The 21,937-nt window shown below is 28.0% G+C and overlaps 1 protein-coding gene across 1 annotated transcript; it reads left to right on the top strand.

The window, feature by feature from the left end:
- Positions 1 to 8,746: 8,746 nt before the first annotated feature.
- rl (Mitogen-activated protein kinase rl) lies at positions 8,747 to 20,898 on the top strand. The gene is made up of 7 exons (XM_014421848.2): positions 8,747 to 8,869; positions 10,421 to 10,531; positions 11,677 to 11,811; positions 12,209 to 12,325; positions 12,427 to 12,594; positions 15,331 to 15,519; positions 15,669 to 20,898. Exons 2-7 carry the CDS (start codon positions 10,466 to 10,468, stop codon positions 15,786 to 15,788), a joined length of 795 nt encoding a protein of 264 aa, XP_014277334.1. The 5' UTR covers positions 8,747 to 8,869; positions 10,421 to 10,465; the 3' UTR covers positions 15,789 to 20,898.
- The last annotated feature ends 1,039 nt before the right edge of the window (positions 20,899 to 21,937 follow it).

The raw sequence follows: 21,937 nt of genomic DNA, 5'->3' as shown, positions 1-21,937 counted from the left end.
GCTGTACATTTGCAGTGGGTTTCAAGATTCAGAGAAATTTTCAAATTAGAAGGCATCAACTTAACAGAAGTTGTTGATTCAAGAATGTTCAGCCACGAATAAAACTCTGAAGGAAAGTACAGATCAGTTATTTTATATTACGAAAAACAACAGTTTTTCCCTTATTCGGACCACTGCTGTGCGTCTTCCTTTGATATCAAAATGAGGTAGAGTTATTGGCGTTTTCCTCTGAAAAACTTCCTTAGAAATAGTAAACTAAGTAACTACTTTTCTCAAAATATACATTTGAACATACTTTTCTATGTTGTAGGAAAATGCTTTTAGGACTACGTAATTTGTTGGTACTGAAAGGTTTTCTGGCAACTTTTTGCTAAACTGAGTTATAGGAATTAGGTGCACCTTTTTCTAAGAGGTGTTTTTGACTAAAGTAATTTCTTAGAGGTATAATAAATAATATACATTTCCTCTCTTGCTCCTACATAACTCTTTTTTTCCTTCATTAAATATATGATTGAATTATATTCAACAGTATAATATTTTAAATATAGAACAATGGTCATGCATACAATTATATTCAGTTAAAATCAAAAATATACTCTACATAGTTGTATATAAAAAAATAAATACATTAAAATAAAAAAAATAAATATAAATGTAATAATTATGATAAGATATAAATATTTTAAGAAAAAATAATAATGGCATATATAAAAAGTAATAGATATACACACGATAAATTTAAAAGTAATAAATTAAAAATTATAAAAATAATGCTTTAATTTTCAAATTATATGTGTTTTATTTTAGGTCCATCTACTTTTCACTCTCTGTAAATGTTTAATTTTTATTTATTTGACATACTTTAGTCTAATACCACCCCACCCCTATTTGTTTTAGCCACCCTGATTATTGTAATATATCCATTTTGTTATTTATGTCAACATAATGTTGTACTATGCATTTTATGTCCGTTTTGAAATTAACTATAATTGTAATATTTTAGTTTTATATTTGTATATTATGTTTTGCTAGTAACAGTAAATGAGCTTTCTGAAATATATGTTGTGTTAATGATATAATATAATTAAAAATTACATTTTGTCAAATAATATGTTCTAAGATTAAGTTTAGGATTAATATTAAGAACAATTCTTCAAACAGAAGATAAAGAATATAGGGTGAATTAAGGTGATTAAATAAAAATATGTTGATATTTGGCTTTTTTTTCTTTTCTGGAAATGATTGTTATAAAGTGTGCGATATAATCATAAATTATGTAATTGTGGAAATGGACGTAATGGATCGATAAGATCTAATTTTTTTCAAATATAATTATAGAGTGGACAATGGAAACGTCTCCTATGAGAAACGGTTATCCCTTGTATTCCGGAGAAAATAAAAAATATTATATATTTATATTTTATTTAATGAAATGGTTGTTATTTCGTTACTTTTACTCTAAAAAGATTTATTTCGTAGTTTAGATCTCAATTCTTTAACAGTTAATTTAATTATTTATTTTAATGAACTAGAACAATGCCAAATAGTTTAGATTATTATCCCAGATGCTGTTACCATGCCCATTAATTGCTAAATGATCATGAAGCTAATGTAATTGTATCACTTGACTAGTAGTCATAGGATGCTCGCGGTTAAACAATGTGTAACCTTAACTCCAATTATCAACTGTAATTAATTATTGAATAGGGTTCATGTTAACTGAGCGGTACATTTAAGTGGTAGGATTTATAGGTTTTCAATACATCATCGTAAGTATAAGCATGTCTGTACTAAGGAAAAACTATTTTATAGACGCTGTTTGTTCTATAAAACCTTGTTATGACGATGGTTATATAAAATCTTCACATTTCCAACAAAAAAAAAAAAACTATTTTTGTATCCATACTAATGACGCTTTATAAATAGGAATTGAAAATATACATATGACCTCAGAACAGAAAATTTCCTATTGAATTTTATATTTTAGACAACAAGGAACAAAATCGGTACCATGTCTGTCTTTCTATAACCAAATTTATGTTGGGCAATATCGATCAAGGTGTTAATGTGATTTTTATGAAATTTTCCGTGATGGTAAGAATTGGCGGCTAGTTTCTATTTTATCCGATTCACTCCATTATTATTACTTAGGCAAGAATGTTTTCCTCGGTTCACTTATATTTCGGTTTATTCGATCTGGTCCACATTTGGAGAAAAGTTGGGATTAGTGTAAAATGAGTCTATTATCAATTTCGTTAGATGCTGTACTATAGTTTCAGTGTAAACGTATTTTCCTCGACATACATAGTTTTAAACTAGATAGTTGACGGAATATGATAGAATCGATATGAATAGAACTAGATACCAATCTTCAGAACTCATGAAAATTTCATCAAAATCAAATCAACGGTTCGATCGATTAGGCTCAAACATTGGCTGATAAAATCGAATAAATGTGAAGAATCGATTCTATAAAGTGATACTTCCAGTCGGATTTTATGAAAAAAGTTTCTGCCGCATCCCGTACATTTTTGCCCTTTTTAAGTAAGTAAATTAAATTTTGTACGACTTTTGGGTTTTAACACAGAGAATATTTTTCGGGACTAGGTCATTTGAACCCAGGGGAGCTTATAACGTGTATTTCTATCGAAAAAAAAAATCGTTTTCAAAATTTTGCGCGATCGCATACTTATACCTGCATGAATAAATAGTTTCTCTACTTTGGGAACTGAGGAAACAATAAAGATATACCTGAGGTGAAACCCCTAAGGTAATATAAAAAGATATTATTTAGAACAAAATGAAAACAAAAAACATTACCTTAAATTAACGATCTTCTACTAGAAAAGTTTCTAGAACTAATATCAAATTGGTAAATGGCACAATCTTCCTTATTTAAATATAATAGTTTATTTCACATACAACGACGTTTCGAGGTTATCCCACATCTTCAGGTTGCTAGAAAACAAATTCAACAAAATTTAAACATATGCTTAAATTTAAACTATTTACCTGATTAACTATTGTATGTATTTTGTATAATTAACTCCTTAATTTGTCATTACATGCTAATATTGAAACATATTATTGTCAATAATTAAAAATATTTTTATAATATCAACTATTATACATTTTTCAAGGAGAATAATTACCTTAATAATAATAATTAACCAGAGGCCTCCCACGGTGAACTCTCTCTCTCCGAAGGTCTCGCGTAATTTTTTCTTAAGGAAAGGGATGCATTTTTCATATTTTTCCCTTTTCACTCCACCTTCCTGTTTGAGGTCATTACTGTCAAATCTTACCGTCGGATCCAAGACCAAAGCCGTACCTCCGACTTTTGTAAATGCAACTTTTGTAAATTTAATTCTTCCTACTCAAAAGTTTACTGCCATCTCACCGTTGAATTAATTAAAAAAATACTTGACTTTTATTATTCTAGAATTTTTTTTTTTGATTGATAGATATTACAATCTGCCACACAGTGTAATAGTGATGAATGAATCTGATACATACTAAAATAAAAAATAAAAATAAATAAAATAAAAAAATAAATAAAAACAAAATAATAATAAAAAAAAAACTCTCTTAAATGTTCTAGAATTAACGTATTTTTTAATGTTTGACGTCATGTATTCAGTTATGTGTTATAGTTATTGAGAAGGAAGTATAGATCAAAATTAAAATGTAATAAAACCGAATATTGCGAAATAGTAGATATGCCACTTCATTGTTTTGCAGCGACTATATGATATTTACATCTCCCTCTAGATAATAGATTTAAATAAAATTATGGATAATACAATTACTCATATTTTTATTCATCTATTATGATTATGATTAATTTTATCAATTATAACTAATTTCATCTGTTATAATTAGATGAAATTAACAATTTCGAAGTGGGAAATTTTGAAAAGAAAATTATTCAATTGGTTAAATTGGGAAAATACCTCTCTCGTTAATTCTAATTGCTTTTACTATTGGGTGATTCGATTTACAATGCTTCGAAAATTCAATTTTTCCTCTCTCAGGTTTTTTCATCAGCATTTATGTTTGCCCTTCGCTCATTCCAGGAAATTACTGTCTCCTTCGGCCAAAGTTTAATTAAGCTAACTAGCTTAAAAGCTCCAGTAGAAAATGTTAAACGGTTTCTTTGCTACTGGACAAAAATTCATCATTGATTTTTACCCTTTGATCGCTTTACAAGACTGGGGCTGCCACCTTTAAAAATCTCAGGTCTTTTTTACCGTTAATGAAGCGGAGGATCTGAGTAGCCTTTCAGTAAACTGTAATTAATAACCGTTCTTCTTCCTTTGCGACCTCTCACAAAAGAAAGATCTCTAAATCTTGGCTCAATTCTTTAGTTAATTAGTTGATAAATTTTCATCCAGTTGTCTTGGAAGTATTTTAAAAAATGCAGAATTTTATGAGATGTTCAGATAGCGTCAATATTTTGAATTACGACTAAGCAAATTCTCTGATAAATATTAATTGGGAATCAGGAAAATATGATGAGAAAAAACAAATTAAGAATGCTGGAGGATTACTGTATTGTCATGTTAAATAGAGGGAGGTCAGGATAGATATAATACATTAAAAGTACACGGGCTTTTAAATTACTCAAAAATATAAGTACAGTCAAAGTCCTTGATATTGAGTGCTTGATTGCACTTCATCACTCATTGGCCGCCATACTATGCTGACCTCGCAATATAAGAGTATTGGCAGGTAGTATATCGTATTGCTTTTCGTACACCAGTGCCTTTTCTTCAACTTTTAATGACGTTTTGCAACGAATTCTTAATTTAGGCTCGGATAATATGGAAGCCCGGTGAATTGAGGGTTGGTTGTTTGAGACTCACCTGAACTTGATTTTACGATAAAAAAAAGTGGTATAGTTTGAATGAACCTTAGTCTGTGGCTCTCAGGCACACTTAGTACAAGAGCCCAAGGGGAGAAAAAAAAGCAGTTATTTCACTCCAATTTTTGAATAATCTAATGAAAACTATATATAATTACTAGTCAAAATTGATGAGTCTGCCAAGTATAGGTAGGGGGAATAAAAACTGGCGGGTGTTTCAAAAAGTTAAAAATAATTAATGTTTCATTCGGAGCTCTATATCGTTTAAACTACCAACAACAATAGAAAATCCAAGAGAACATCATTTAAAGAAGAGTAAATTTTCTAAAATGTAAGCCCTAATAGAGCTATTTACGTTGAATAGTTCTCGAGATATAGCTTTTTAAAAAATAACATTTCATAAAAATGTTGTACAGAACGTAGTTAAAGATCAGGAGTTAGTGAATTTATTGTGAAAAACGTATATCTCAAAATCGATTTGACGTACATCTGTCTTCATCAATAATAGACATCTGTCTATTAGCACTCAAATTAAAGCTAGTTTAATGGACTATAAAGAAATTTATGACCTTTACCTTCATAGGAATAATAGTAGTTTTCATAATATTTGCTAAAATAAATTGATTTATAGTTGTTCGGAAAATAAGCTGATTTATGAAAAACTTCATTTCAGAAACCATTGGACGTACAGATGTCTGCCAGCGCTCAAATTGAAACTAGTTAAAGCTACTACAAAATAGTTAATTATATATAATGATGTGTAGATAGTTGACCGTAGATTAATGATTTGAGACGTTTGTCGGAGGGTGAAAGAACAACATAAATAAACAAAACCATATTTATTTATAATTATGAGAGATAGTTGACCGTGGATGATAAATGAGGAGAAGATGGTTGGGGGTGCGGTCAATGAAACACAAATAAGTTAGTCATACTTATTTGTGTTTCATTGACCGCACCCCCAACCATCTTCTCCTCATATTTATTTATTTTATGCCGACGTATTATATATATCTTTGTTAGAGTGTGAAGTTTTTATGATATTTGACAAAATAATCTCACAAAATGTTAATTTCTAGTTGTTCGTATAAAATGTTGGATTTTTAAAAAAAATATATCTCTAGATCCATAAGACGCCCAAATGTCTGCCAACACTCAAAATAAAGAAAATTTAGCTTACTATATGGTAGTTTATGACACTTATCTTCGTAGTGAAAGTAGTTTTTATGATATTCACATATGAATATAAATTCGGCAAATTAAAATTTGTCCGAACAACTATAAATCAATTTATTTTAGCAAATTCCATGTAAACTATTACTCCTACGAAGATAAACATCATAAACTACTTTATAGCTCATTAAACTAGTTTTAATTTGAGTGCTAATACACATCTGTACTTCAAATGGTTTTTGAAATATAATTTTTTCAAAATAAATTTACTAACTACTGATCTTACAGTACGTCCCATGCCACATTTTTATGAAATGTCGCTTTTTAAAAAGCTATATCTCGAAAACTATTTAACGTTAATAACTGTTTTAGGGCTCATATTTTAACAAATTTTCTCATGTTTAAATGATAATCTCTTAGGTTTTCTTGTGTTGTTCCTACTTTTTAAGACATAGAGCTCCGAATGAAAAATTAATTTTTTTTTCGCTTTCAAACAGCCGATATTTTTTATTCCCCCAACCTATACTTGGCAGACTCGTCAATTTTGACTATTAATTATACATAGTTTTCATTAAAGTAATCAAAAATTGGGGTGAGATAACTGCCTTTTTTCTCCTCTTGGCCTCTTATACTATTAGGATACGGCACCAAACATAGCTCCGCTGATATTATTGGCAGAGAATAAGTTTACTGTAAATGATATTATCGACGATATTGTGATAAAATTGAATGTTTAGGAAGTTGTGGATTTCTAATAATAACGTTTAACAAGTGCCACTTATCTCGTTGGTAACTTTTCTTTTAAGCGCTGCAAGTCTTTTATGTATAACTTCTAAACTTTATAGAATATTTTACGAATCATTTACTGCAAAATTGACTCTTAAATTTCTTTTATGCTATTCAAGAGTTTCTATCTACTTTGTACAAACCATTGTATGTTTATTTTCTTCCTGGCTGGTTATTGATCTCTTACTAACCATATTAGATTTGTTCATAATTTCTTAAGCCTTATAAGAGCATAAATCATAGATAAAATTAATTATAGTTTTATCGCTATATCGTATACTGTTAATTGACGAAAACGAATGATTTTTTAGCTATTATTGGAATGGGCAATTACTTTATATTTCTATCTCATGTCATGGTTTTAAATGAATAATTTAAAACTAACCCTATTTTTGAAAATTTAACGCCGAATAAAATTATTGCAATGATCTTGGAAATTGAAATTAGAAATAAACATCATGATGATAAATGATAGCAGATTTCTCAAAGAAAAATGTCATCAATATGATTTGCTATTATCTTGTAAGAAAAATGATTTTTAAATTAAGACTTTGACCAATAGAATTTTCTTTTGGTAATCCCACATTAAAAACAATTTTTTGTATGAGTTTAAGCCTTCTATACACTAAGATAGCAATTGTTGAGTATTTTTTTTCAGCAAGGAAAAATGAAATTAAACCTATTTTTTCTCATTAGATTTTTTTTATATTCTTTATAAATTATAAAATAAATGTCTTAAGGAAGTTCGTTTTTAAAAATTATCAATGAGTAAATAATTTTTTTAAGAAAAATCCTTTTAAAAAATAATCAATTCTGTACCTTAGTAAAAGAAGGACCAATGTCCAAGTATACCAATTTCGTGCCATTTGTTACTTCGAAAACCTGAGAATAATATATGAAATTTGGATCAATGTTCTAGTTTATTATATTTCAAGTTGGAGACTTTTTCTAAGGGCCAATGTCAAATCTACTATAAAATGCAGTTTTTCAACTTCAGACGCTTTTTAAACATTACTTGATTAAACTATCTTAATGTCTTCTCTTCCCGTTTTAAGCTAATATTTCAGAAGTGATATAGGACCCTCGTTCCCCGGGGAAATGTGCAGTAGACCGTCATTGGTTACGATATTGCCTCCGCGCAAGGTTGCGCTAGGTACTAGTAGTATGTAGTATACATTTGTCATTTGTATGTATGTATTGTATAAATTTAATAATAAAGGTCACGGAAAAAATAACAATAAAAAAAAAAGGAAATGTACACTGAGCTTTTTCTTAAAATGAATAAAACGAATTTATTTTTTAAAAGTTATAAAAAAAATATTCTTTAAAATTCAAAATCAGTATAACCCTTTATTTTTCACGTTCTAAAACTGAAGTTACAATAAAATTTTTCCTCTCTTGAGAAGCTTTTGTTATTTAGATAATATACAATATTCCCGGGCCCTCCTTGGTCTGGGCAGTTTGGATTCTAGGCAGCCCTTGATGGAGCTTTGGAAACGGTTCTCTACTTAGCTTTATTTTATGCCAGGAGTTAGGGAAGAATGAACGAGAAAAATGAACCTTTGTTCTTGTCCTACTCTTCATTGTTTTACCCTAGGAAAAATAATTAAAGAATTGCCTCGTACAAAAAAATATTTCAGCGATGGAAAGGGTTATTTTTGATCAATATATATTTCCTCCAGTTCAATTAATTAGATTATAGTTTCGTAGATGATAGATACACTCTTTCTCAGTTCACTCTTTTATTTTTATTTTTTAAATAAATATCGGGTTTTAGTTTATATTATATAAAGATTTATTTCCCCAGAAAATATTAGTTATATATATTCTATCCCCATGTATAACTATAGGACATATGCATAACTGAAGGTTTTTTTTTTTCTACTTATAAAGTAATGTTGATATTTTTCCTGTTTCAGTTCGGCTTATGACAACGTGACTAAGACCAAGGTAGCCATAAAGAAGATATCACCCTTTGAACACCAGACATATTGCCAGCGAACGTTGAGGGAGATAAAAATCCTCACAAGGTTTAAACATGAAAATGTAAGTCTTGATTTTATAATTATAGTTAAGAAAACTTTAAGAATTGTTATTTTTTTGTTAGAAGACTTTTTTTATTAATATTATAGTATTTTTTCATTTATGAACTTTGAATTTTAAGTTAATCTCGTTTTGCATGAAAAAAAGTATCTACAATTGTTTACCCTTTATCATATTTTCCTTTACTGGTATCCGTAGTGTACTAATATATTTTTATTTTTCATCCTTTGAAAGAAGTTAATTATTTAAAACATATAATTGTTAACGTATACTTCTGTTTATTACCTTTTTATATTGGGTTTTTCATTTTAATGAGAACTTAAGAAACTATTAGGTATTATAGAAAGTCATATTTATTAATTATAAAAAATTACTAATTGTTACTTAAGCTGTCCCAAAAAATCTTTATAACATTTTAATAATTTGGCGCGGTGCCCGCATCACCCACCTTTCGCTTACTAGGTTAGTCTTCCCTCCCTCCCCCCGTGTAGGCTGGTGGGCTCCTGTTAAAGTTTTCACTATTTTTTATTTTCGAAATCCAAGAGCTGTGGAAGATTTTTATTTTTCTGTTGCTTCTCAGGGTGGGAATAACGAATTTTTTTTGTTAATTTTTTTCTTTCCGAGGATATAACAGCTTAAAGAAACCGTAATGCAATCGGAAAATATCGGATGTCTTAATTTTTCCTTTTTTCTCCTTATAATTCTTTAATATTGTGTATCCATTGTTTACTATTGCTATCAATGTATACTGTTTATTTTTTTCAAATAAACAAACAAAGATTACAGGTACTTTGGAGGAAGAATTAAAAAAAAGTCATTTAAGCTCGGTGAGACCATTTCAATGAGGACAAGACCAAGGTGATACTAAAGACAATTTCTTTATCATTTATCGTTTATATGCAGAGTTTAATCAATATCGTTAGATCTTTTATCGTGAAAATCGAAGAAATGTGAAAAATCTATTATATAAAGTGACACTTCCGATCGGTTGATTTTATCGCAAAAACTACTGTCACATATCAGGTATATACCCGCCTTAAATATATAATTTCAGTTTCATACGACATTTTGTTTTTTACCTGGGCTGTTCACACACACACTGAGACCATTTTACGAAACTGTTATTTGGACTCAGAGGACCTCAAAACATGTATTTCCGTCAAAAACTCGAATTTTTGCGATAGCATACACTTTCCCTTACTATATATTCAATAATTAGGTATATGAAAGTAAAAATCTATGTATCATTATAAATCCATCCCAAAAAGATTCTTGATTTCAGGAAAAATTATATAGCCATCCTGAATAAGGATGGTGGAGGCGAGGTACCTTTAAAATGATTTGTCGCTTTTTTAAAAAAAATACTTATAAAGTATCACAACTCAAGCAACACAATTTAGATACTATATGAAAATATAATATGGAGATCTGAGTTTTTATTTTAAATAATATTAATTTTTGTTGTTTTTCTTTTAGTCCATTTATAATTTTAATTAAAAGCGACTAGCACCCTGGAACTTTTTTTATTGATTTAATTTTTTTTTTTTTTTACAGATAATAGATATAAGAGATATTTTGAGGGCAGCTACGATTGATCAAATGAAAGATGTTTATATTGTGCAGTGTCTCATGGAAACAGACCTTTATAAACTTCTCAAGACTCAAGTAAGACATGCTTTTAGCTTTTGAATTACTAAAAGTTAATATTTCACTTTATTTAAATCGCCAATATGGTAAGATTATTTCTTCAATTTTAGTAGTATCAAAAAATAATTTTGTGATGGAAATACATTTCTCTTAAAAGTACTGACTCATTTCTGTCTTGTAATGAGCCCATTGAATTATCTTGGATCTTCCTATACTGTTTAGAATAGGTATGGCAAACCTATGACCCGTGAGTCAGAGATTGACCCACGCAAGCTTTTTAACTTCTAACTAACTCATTGGTTTTTATAAATTATTTTTTTTATTAAAAATTATCTGAAAATAAACAGCAACAGATTTCTCATTAAATAGTATATACATAACATGAAATATTTTATGTAATTTTCTTTACCCCTTGTTCATTCAAACCCTTAATGACCCACGAGCTAGTACTCAAAAAAAATTGTGAACAAAATATGACCCATCTCAAAAGGTTCGCCATCGCTGGTCTAGAATAAGGCAGTAATTGGTTTATATATCTTAAAATTTAAAATCTGTACTGCTACAACCCATAAAGGATCAGGGGTTCAATACTTTGTTAGGAAGAACTGTTACTATACCAACGGTTGTGCAAGGAGGTGATTTGGTCAGAATCACGCTCGGCCACTAGATTTTTACCCAATTAAAGATACCCAGTTTATGAGGCTGGGTGAACTGCAGGAGTGCTCCAGAACCCACAGGGTCGACTCACGGCTACAGTGTAACAGAAAACAATTTTCTGTCCAGCCAGATTCGAACTCGGGCCTTTGAGTTAGTAGCATCGCACCTTGCCATGGTGCCACCACACTTTTATATACCTTAGCTGGATAAAATAATAATATTAAACTGCTAAATAAACAGCTGTTAAGCAAACAAATAATATTATATGAATAATAAAATCATTTTTTTAAATTTAAACTATATATATATTTTTTTTTTTTCATTTTACTGTTATAAGATTAATTATTAGTATTAGTAACAATAACATTTGGCCTTCAACTTTAACCAAATGTCCCTGTCAAGTGTTGTGACTAGTAAGTTGAGAAATTGCCAACCATTCATCCTTCCTTAGATTAGTTGTTTAAATAAAACTTTTGTTTGTAACTAATGGGTTATTTGTTTTGCAGAGGCTAAGTAATGACCACATTTGCTACTTCCTCTATCAAATCCTCAGGGGACTTAAATATATTCATTCTGCAAATGTTCTACACAGAGATTTGAAACCCAGCAACCTTCTTTTAAACACTACATGTGATTTAAAGGTATTCTTTTTCTTTCCTTTTTTTTTTTACCATTGTTCCTGACTGAAATAAGCAATACTTCTACTTGATACATATATTTATACACTACTGTGAACAAATCTTTGAACTTAGCCATATTTGAAATAATTTAAAGTGTAAAATGAAGAAAAATCCAGATTATAGTATTTAGTTTAAAATATTATTATGTTAAAAATACTTAATAAATATATAACATTATCAAAAATATCCCTTCTCATCATCCATAATGTATCGTGAATTGTTATTACTAAATACAATATTTGTTTTGCAATAATCTTGATTTTCTCTTCTCTCAATTTAAATTATTTCAAATATGACTTTGCTCAAAGATTTTTTCAAGATAAAAAATGAAACGGTTTCTATTGGAAATGTGCTTTAGATTTGTGACTTTGGTCTTGCTCGAGTTGCTGATCCAGATCATGACCATACTGGTTTTCTTACTGAATATGTTGCTACTCGTTGGTACAGAGCCCCTGAAATAATGTTGAACTCTAAGGTAGTTTATATTATTGTTTTATTTTTATTATTTTAAATTATTAACTTATATTCTATTCACCTCTGGATTTACTTAACTGATTTTTTGAAATTACTTTTTAGGGCTACACTAAATCTATTGATATTTGGTCAGTTGGTTGTATATTAGCAGAGATGCTATCCAACCGACCTATATTCCCAGGAAAACATTATTTGGATCAGTTAAATCACATTCTTGGTGTACTGGGTTCACCGACCCATGAAGATTTGGAATGCATCATCAATGAAAAGGTAAAGAATTATTGACACACCCTTTACTTATTTACTTTTGATGATGTGAATAAATTGTTACTGATTAAAATTAAGATTAAAATTGTATATCTCACTTTAATGTGGTTTGTCCAACCGAACAAACATCATCCCTTTTCAGAAACAACAAATTACTACACCATAGATTTTTTTTGTGGCTCAAGTCCTCCGTTGAGGACCTATACAGTCCAAGATTGGGAATGTTAAGATTCATTTCTCAGGGCTGCCTTAAAATAAACTTTGAACAACCCAGGGGGGATTCAAACCCACAACCTTCTAAACCAAGAGCTATGGAATCCTCACCCCAGCCCACTTAACTATCAGGTCCTCAGAACACCATAGTTTAAATTTATAATGCTTTATAATGTTTATATATTAATATTATATATAAAGCTCAATAATCGGGGATAGAAGCCACAGAAGGACTTTTTTTTTATTCAATGTTTATATTGTTATGTATCTTAAAATGTAAAACCTCAAATTTTGAGAGGAGGGAGGTTGTGTTTTTTTCCTTGGTTGATTAGAAAGTTTCATTATCATAAATCAGTACTTGCTGTGAAGAAGTTGATAACCTGTTACCTAGTCAACTCGACTTATCAACTTCTTCTCGGTAGGTATGGAAATAATAATAATAATAAAAAAAATTGAAATATAGCTAAGATATTACTGTTATACCCTGAAAGAATGAAAAGGGTAGAAATAGTTTAAAAACCCTTTAATAATTTTGACAGATAGTCTCAAAAAATTATGAATAGTAATAATAAAATAATATTTGAAGGAAATAACCAAAAACAGGTCGTATATCTCGCAGAATAAGACATATTTTCAGTAAAATGACCCAGAAAATAAGTATTGTACAAGATACAAGTTGTTTTTTAAGCCTTATATATGCCTGATTTAAATTAGGATAATAGAATCACCATTATTAATAAGAATATTAAATGAAGAAAACAACAAGTATTTTTAAAAGCGGTAATAAACTAAAGAAATAATAAAAAAAAAAAATTTGAACTTTTCTTCATTGTTTATTCGTCTGTTAGTAATAACTAGATGTAAATAAACATGAAATATAATTTGAGACAATACTTGAAATATAAAAGTTTTAGTTTTTGATCTACACTTTAAAAAAAAATTAGTTCTAGTTCTTTAAAAAAAAAAAAAAAGATCACAATATAAAAATACTGAGAGGCTGATTTACTTAAACTACTCCATTTAAATTCTTTTCTTTTTTTTTTTCTCGGCCAAGACTCCCATTGGAGTCCTATACTGAGCATTTGAATTCTTACTACATTTAAATTTTAGAAGGATTATGTCATCTTTTAGGTAATTTCTAAAAACAATCACTTATCAAGTTACATGTGTAACAGAAAAGTAACAGCAGAGCTCACCTGTATTGATTAACATCAATTTCTGACTTTCTTTTGTTTGAAATAACTTTGAACTTATTTTTGACGCACTTACTTTTGGCATTTTAAAAATAATTAATTTTACCACAAGTAAGAAAAGTAAGTAACAACATAAACTTAAATGAAGTGTAATGTTTAAAACGGACACAAAAGTGGAAAAATCCAAACCTATTGTTTGGAATTGAATTATTGAAGGTAGCGTTTATTATATTGTTTGTTGTATTTCCAATTAAAAAAATTTAAACTGTCTATTGTAATCTAGAATTTCTTCTTCATTGTTGCTGATTAATTTATTAGTTCTATTTGTTTTTAAACAGAAATGGTCCAAATATGTTCAAATTTATGCATTTATTGTCAAATATGCAAAATAAAACTTGGCTAATTGCATCTGGATACACTGATTCATAAAGGTTTTTGATCAGTGGCTTATAAAAAGGTTACAAAGATGCAATTGCATAAAAATCCAGGTGTTGTTCTTAATACATTAACTGCTCTAAAATGATTATTCATTGGTGAGTTGAAACAAGTTTCATTACATGTATAATCATTAAATAGAAGTTACCAACATTTTTGATGAAGCTCCGGTTTGTCTTCACAAGTGAAGCAATCACACTCTTTTCTCTGACAATAAATCTTTTTTGAAATGAATTAGAATGTTCTCTTGTTATTAACTAAAAACATTTTTTTATTACTTACCAAGAACTTACATCCTATTGACAGATTCTAACATCATTTAGACAACCATTATGAATGATTTGAAAACTCATCATCTTGAGAAATAGTTTTCATTTAGGTCTCACTCTTTTTTTAATATTAAAGGACTGTCGTTGCTACTGATCATTTCTCTCGGGAGTATAATTATATAAAAATAAGGAAAATCAGGATTGGTGACAACTTAATAGTAAAAGAAATCATAAAATATCAAAGTAATGGAACAGTGCATAAATACGATGTCCGATTGAGAATTGATTGCAGAATGAGGAAGGAGGAAGTTATTCAATGTTAATTCAAAATTATTCATTGTAACTTTTTCTGGTGTCACTAATTCCTTAATAACTTTTTCTTAATATTCTCCAAATTATGGCAGGTCCAATAATATATAGCTTACCACCAAGTCTTTTTAAGTTCTAAGTTTTCCAGGATCTATTTAAAACTTGAATTTCTTCAGTATTAGAAGAAGAAAGGTTTACAAATACATTTTGATTTCTTATAGCATAAAATACTTTAATAAATTGTAAACAAGTCTGTATGTTCCAGTAGTCTTTTAGAGCAAGATGATAAAAAAATTAAGAATTAATTATACATTTAATAGGCACGAAGTTACCTTCAGTCGCTGCCGTACAAGCCTAAAGTGCCGTGGACGAAACTCTTCCCTAACGCTGACCCAAAAGCTCTTGATCTCCTTGACAAGATGCTCACTTTTAATCCTCATAACAGGATAGTTGTAGATGATGCCCTGGCCCATCCGTATTTAGAGCAGTATTATGATCCTGCTGATGAGGTAAGTACCTTTTTCATATTTTCCCAAAGCTTCATTTTTATGACTTTATACAAAATTTTCTGAAAGTTCCCTAAGAACTATGAAACTGTGTAAGATAATTTTCCTTTATGAAGTAAATTTCCTGAATGTGTTTTAATTTTTTTTTATAGCCTGTAGCTGAGGAACCATTCAGATTTGCTATGGAACTTGACGATCTACCAAAGGAAACACTGAAGGAATTTATTTTTGAAGAAACAGTACTATTTAAAGAAAGAAATCCAAATATTTAGTTTGGTTATGGTTAGACCTTTCTTTTTAACACCTTTTAATTAGACACTAAGTGCTCATATGCTACTTTTTTCATAAATTAATTTAAAATTTCATCATCTTAGAAAGGCAGTAAGTAATTTTCAATTCTCATTAAGTTTTCATATTGTATCCAACTATATCTTTTTTTAAAATTTATCTTTATGTTCATTAAATTCGACATTGTGAGTGATTTTAAAGGCCTAAGTAGTTAACAAAGATGGAAATTACTATTCTTAAGGTCCATAAATCTGAGTTATCGATTTTTTCTTTTTAATTATAGCAAACATTCCTGTTTAGAATTAGATAAAAATTACATTTTTTATTTCAAATAAGAGGTCATGTCAGTATTAATGTTCTATTATAAAATTTAGGTATTGAAATTATTTGAAAAGTAAAAAAAAAAAAAATTTAATTAAAACCCTGAGGCAGAGATTGGTTATAAAAGATAATGTAATAATAATCACATAAAATGTTAATATTTTGTCTTAGCCTTTGACCATTTGTCAACTAATTATTTTTTTACATTTACTAATGTAGAATTTGATGAAATAAAAAAAAAAAAAGACAAAAAACTTCAGATTTGTTTGCAAAATATTAGACATATTGGAGTTGGTCCTTAGTTCAATGAAGAATTTTAAATACTTCAAAGAAAAACAAACAGTTTTCAGCTCCTTGAATTGAGTTGTTGTTTTTTGTTACAAATTGGACTGGTTGTAAATTTAGTTAATTTAACTCTTACTTAACTATGTTCAGGGTTCAGATCATTGAGTAATATTTAACTTTGTTTGCATGTTTGTTGTTATACTAAGTTGTTTATTGATAAGCATATATAAGAAAGAAATGTAATTGTATCATTATGAAATATAAATGAATGTGTAGTGTTTTTCCTTTTGAATAGTAATGTAACAATTAATTGCTCTGCCTCAATATTTTAATTTTAAAAATTAAATGTTGCATCAAAATTTATTTTGATACTTAATTACCATTGAATCGAAATTATAAGTTTATAAGTGCTGTATAAGACTTGACACTTAATTTTAAATGCCTTTGTTGTATTTTTTTTTTATTAAACCTTCATTTAATTGTTTTAATATTAATTTTTATGTTGCATTAAGTGCTGTATGCTTTCTAAGACCATTTCATCTGTCTAATTAACTTATATAACTTCTATTAGAGTATTCATTTATTTTAATCACTTCTAGATCCGTGATAGTGACAAATTAAAGAGTACTAATCATTTCAATTTATTAATCAATCTTAAAAAGTTATCTTCTAGCTTTGGTAATTTATAAAAATGTGTAAAATACAAAAATATATCAAATTATTCTTTAGCATTCAGCACTTAAAATTTATGTGTAACAACACAAATTATTTGAGCATTCTTTTTCTATCATATACTTTGTTCTATAATTATTTTATTTGTAGATTTCAAACTAGAATCACATCATAATTTAAGATTATTTACTGTGATTTATTGTTTAGATTTATTGTATAAATTTGGCTGAATATGATTTTTGTTATTGGTAATTGGTAGAATCATAGTTATAAGTTTAGTTAAAATCATTTTTTAATTGTCCTATGGTATTTATTTGGAGTTTTGGAAACTAAATAATGTGAAAATTCCTGGGAAAAAAAAAACAACAAAATAAAAGAGAAATTTGAGAGGTATTAAATTATTTGCCTTAAATATTATTCTCTTCAGTAGAAATTTACTTAACCATTATAGCTTAAGCAGGCATAAGTTCTGCATAGTGTTAATGATTCACTTTAATTAATTTTTTGTGGTGTCGATGATTTCATTTTGATTATTTAAATTTTATTGTATTGTACTTTTTTTTTTGTCTTTGTTAACTTTATGCCAAGTTTATTTGAGGCTACTGGAGGTTGCACTAATAGTATGTATATTGAGTTTTGATTGCAAAAATGAAATATCTGGAAATTATTTTTGTGAATTGATTTAATGTTGCAAGTATGCATTGTTTATATTGACTTATGTATATTATAGTTTGTAAATAGTTTCTGAATATCTTGTAATTGTTTATATATCCACTATGTAAAATTATGCATTATTCACTAGGCATGTATAACTTTTTTTATTTATGCTTGAACTTATAAAACTAGGGTGCTGAAAAGTATTTAAGGTTTAAAAACAAAAAATGTGCCTACAAGACCTGGGTTTTTAAAAATACTTTTATGGGTCAAATTCATTTGTGTAGTTGTTTTCTCTTTAGTTGAGCTTATATGATTATTATTTAATATCCTTAAATTTTGTATGTAACTTCATTGTTGCTGATGTTTAATTCAAAATCTGGGTTCAAAATTCATCTTTTTAATGTTTTACTTTTGGATAGGAGAAATTCTAACAATTTTTAAATAGGAAATTTTTTGTGTTTTAGTTAATTAAAGAAGAACAGTAGTGAAATGTATAAATTTTATTCTGTCTCAGAATGTGGTTTGTTTTTTTAATCCTCGGTTTATGAAAATAAATTTTGAATTTTATTTCTTCTAAATTATTTTTATTTAAATTTAATTTATACTTGTTTCAGTAATTTTATATTTATTATGATTACTTATTGCTAGATCCTACCTCCATGTTTTTTTTTTCTCATTGATTCCAGTATTTATTTTTAAAAAATGGAAGACTTTATTTCATCATTATTCTTAATAAAAAAAACAAAATGTTTTCTATTTGAGTCAATTAATGAAATTTAATTTGTTGTTATATTTCTTCTTTTTTTTTAAATTGACAGATAGTCCACTAAGCACTCCAGTTAATAGAATTTGTAATATGAAGTCTCTTTTGAGGCTGTGATATTCTTAGTTTGAATGAATTCAAGTTCAAAAAATATTTTCTCTTAATTATTATTGTAATTTACACTCTTGTTGTTAAAATTAGTTTAAATGTGTATAAAAATACCATGTTTTTGTGTATTAAAGTTGTATACGTTGTAATGTATTGAATATTATAACATAGATTTTTGTCAAGAATTTAAATCAAGTAGTGTTTGTCTCACAAATCATTATAAACGGAGTAACAGTTGTCTTACTCATACATAAATTGCACTTTTGCATGGATGTATGTATTGCTGGTAGAAAAATATAGCAATTTATACTGAGATAATAGACTACTGCGTATAAGTCAATACCATGTTTTTTAAAACATAATAATCTGTTTAGATGTCACCATTCAGTATATGTATCGTCACTAGATACCGAATTTTTATGCTGCAAAATGGTCTGAAAATGCAGCAAGATATGATCAAATATATAACTTTGTAATGTGCCTATCCATATGATTAAAATGCTTAAATGTAAAAAGAATGAAATAAAGAAAAAGTTTTTTTCCAAAACTGTAACTATGCAATAAAATGAAATTTCAGTATAAGGAAGAAATAAAAGAAAAAAAGTTTTAATTTATTTTTTAACCAAATGAGAAATACAAAATTGATAAACAGAAAATAGAAGCATTTAAAGAAAATTCTTATAATTGTCAATGATTTCTGTGTTAACATTAATTTCCAGACACACTTTGATATTTAGTTTTATCTTCTGCTTGACTCTTATAAGATCTTATGTATGTTTTCTTGTGAAAAAAAAATCAAATTATTCTTATTAAGGCATTGATACTCAATAAAATGCTATATATGATATACAAAATAAAAATTATTTAATGGTGTTTTAGTGAACTGATTTGACAATGTTAAACTGAATATGATAGCATAAAAATCCGGTCTCTTACTATCACTAAGTTAAAAAACATAAATAGCTGATGTTAAATATATTTTACATAAGATCTTTTTCATGTGATAAAACAATTTAACTGGGCAATAATCTGGTTATTTTAAAAGAGTTGGTAGGATCCATCCTAGATTTCAGCAAATAATAAATGTTGCTCACAAGATGGCATTTTTATTTTTTAAATGTGTTCTTGATAATTAATCTGCGAGTAATTTTGCATTTAAACTGTTTTATAATAGTACCAATAATTATTTTAATGAAATTTAACTCTAAGATATTTAAATTATTTTGAAGCTTAAAAAAGATGTTTTAATCCTAAACTAATTAAATTTGAATAAAGTGCACTTGATATGTATATTGACATCATCATTACTTTATGAAAATTGTTTATATACAAGTTTAACATTTTTTGTTAGTCAAATGTTTGGTACTTGTTGATTTTTCAATGAAAAAAGTTTGTTCAATTATGTCTGAACAGTCAATTATAAGAAGTTCCCTGGTGTGTGTAAATAAGATTTTTGTATTACTAGAAAGCATCCCCCTTATTACGAAAAAATAATAAATTTTCATTTAAATTATGCATTTTAATGGGTGAAGGATTAGCCTATTGAAATTCACATTCAGGGATAACTGTAGTAAGCAACAAGATGCCATATTTCATCTTCTAAATCATTTATTTTTGTATATTTTTTTGTAAATATTCAGACATTAAAAATATAAAATGTTTTTTTCTCTCGAATATAACTACAGTAATTTCTGTTTCATTTGCTTAGCTGTGTACCTGATATACCACCTGTTTACTTCTTGTACTTATTACATTCTTTCATAGATTTGTATTCAGTATTGACAAATTACACTCCCAGATTAAAGTTATTAAAAATCTTTACTGTCTCTTTACTTCATGTATATGTGTGAAGTCAACATTTAATATGTATTGTGTACATTATGTATAGGTATTACATTTTAAATTAAGGAAGTTAATAAATATTATTGCTGCTCGCTGAGCAGTATTGTTATCACGTTTACACATATTTTGATAAATAAAAAATAGTCTTTCCATTTTATTAAATATGTATTTGATAATGATATGTAAGTCATGTTATATAGTTGTATTTAAAATTATCCTTAATATTTGGCCATTCAGGAATACTTCAGTGTCTCCATCAAAATTCACTATATTAATGTACTAATTAATTTATAGTTTTTAACATTGCCATTAGCACATTTCTGTGTCTGTGATTTAGTAATGTCAAATTGTCATTTATAACTTTTTCCTAAATATTCTATATTAAATATACATACATAATCCATAATTTCTTTTTCCTGTAAAATAAAATGATGGGATAATGAAAACGGTTTATATCACTAACCTTATAAACATTTTTATATTTATGAATTTCTGTGATGTTGGTAGATCCCATGTTAGTCCAGAAAATCGAGGAGTAAGAAAAGAGGTTACCTAACTCACATAAGATGGTGCAAATCTGTTGGTTTTTTTTGCAGATGTTTTATACATCCCATCAATTGTGAAAAACCCATTAGTTCTACCTCCTCCACACCTTTCTCAAAATCTGTTGTTTTCAATTTTTCACTCATATCTCCATAGTTAACATTTTTGAGGAGAACTTCCAGTATAATACATAATGAGGGATAAATTTGAACCTACCCTCATGGCTCTGGTTCTACATTCCATCAAAATAGAGAAAAAGGTATTATAAAACATCATAAAGTAAAGTCCTATAATCATCAAACTTTCAGTAATAACTCTCGTTATTCACTCATGTATAGTTAAGCAGTTAGATGAAGATTTAAAAAATATTTCACTCTATTCTGTTTTTTACTCTTGACCAGCAACAATTAGCACCCATCAAATCATGTTTTAGTAGATGATTGATTAGTTTTCTTCTTCATAATGTTGTTGAGTCCACATTTTCAATGAGATTCATGAAGGATGTAAGAAATTCCTCTGAAGTCACCATAATGGTAAGTTTTAATGACTATACTTACAATCCTGAGATGAACAGCACTAACTAATTGAGAAGAAAAGTGTTGATGAAGGAAGCCTCATTCTTTTCAAGTGATTTTATTTTTTAAAAGATTTACTATCTCAAGTATTTCAGGATAAATTTCTCTATAACATAGGTTTATTTTGTGGTTGGGGAATGCATTTGAAGAGGCTAATACAGCAATGAAATAGGCTGCTGAATATACTGACATCTTGGTTGTCAAGACTGCAGTATCTCTGACTTTACCATGAGATCAAAGACCTTCTGGCCCTTTTTTTATGAAGTTTTCTACTTTAAGATATTCAACTTATTATGTATAAATAAAATAAAATAATAATGTATAAAATAAATCTCACATAAAAACAATGTGATGGACTGCATTAAAA

This window comes from Halyomorpha halys, unplaced genomic scaffold, assembly GCF_000696795.3.
Source record: "Halyomorpha halys isolate HHAL.00 unplaced genomic scaffold, Hhal_1.1 Scaffold343.1, whole genome shotgun sequence".
Lineage (NCBI taxonomy): Eukaryota > Metazoa > Arthropoda > Insecta > Hemiptera > Pentatomidae > Halyomorpha > Halyomorpha halys.
This window is presented reverse-complemented; position numbering and strand designations above follow the sequence as displayed.

Excerpts from the sequence above, each read along its gene's own strand:
- rl (XM_014421848.2), top strand. The coding sequence starts at position 10,466 with ATGAAAGATGTTTATATTGTGCAGTGTCTCATGGAAACAGACCTTTAT. Across the intron at positions 11,812-12,208 it reads ACACTACATGTGATTTAAAG|ATTTGTGACTTTGGTCTTGC; the intron begins GTATTCTTTTTC and ends AATGTGCTTTAG. Across the intron at positions 12,326-12,426 it reads AAATAATGTTGAACTCTAAG|GGCTACACTAAATCTATTGA; the intron begins GTAGTTTATATT and ends ATTACTTTTTAG.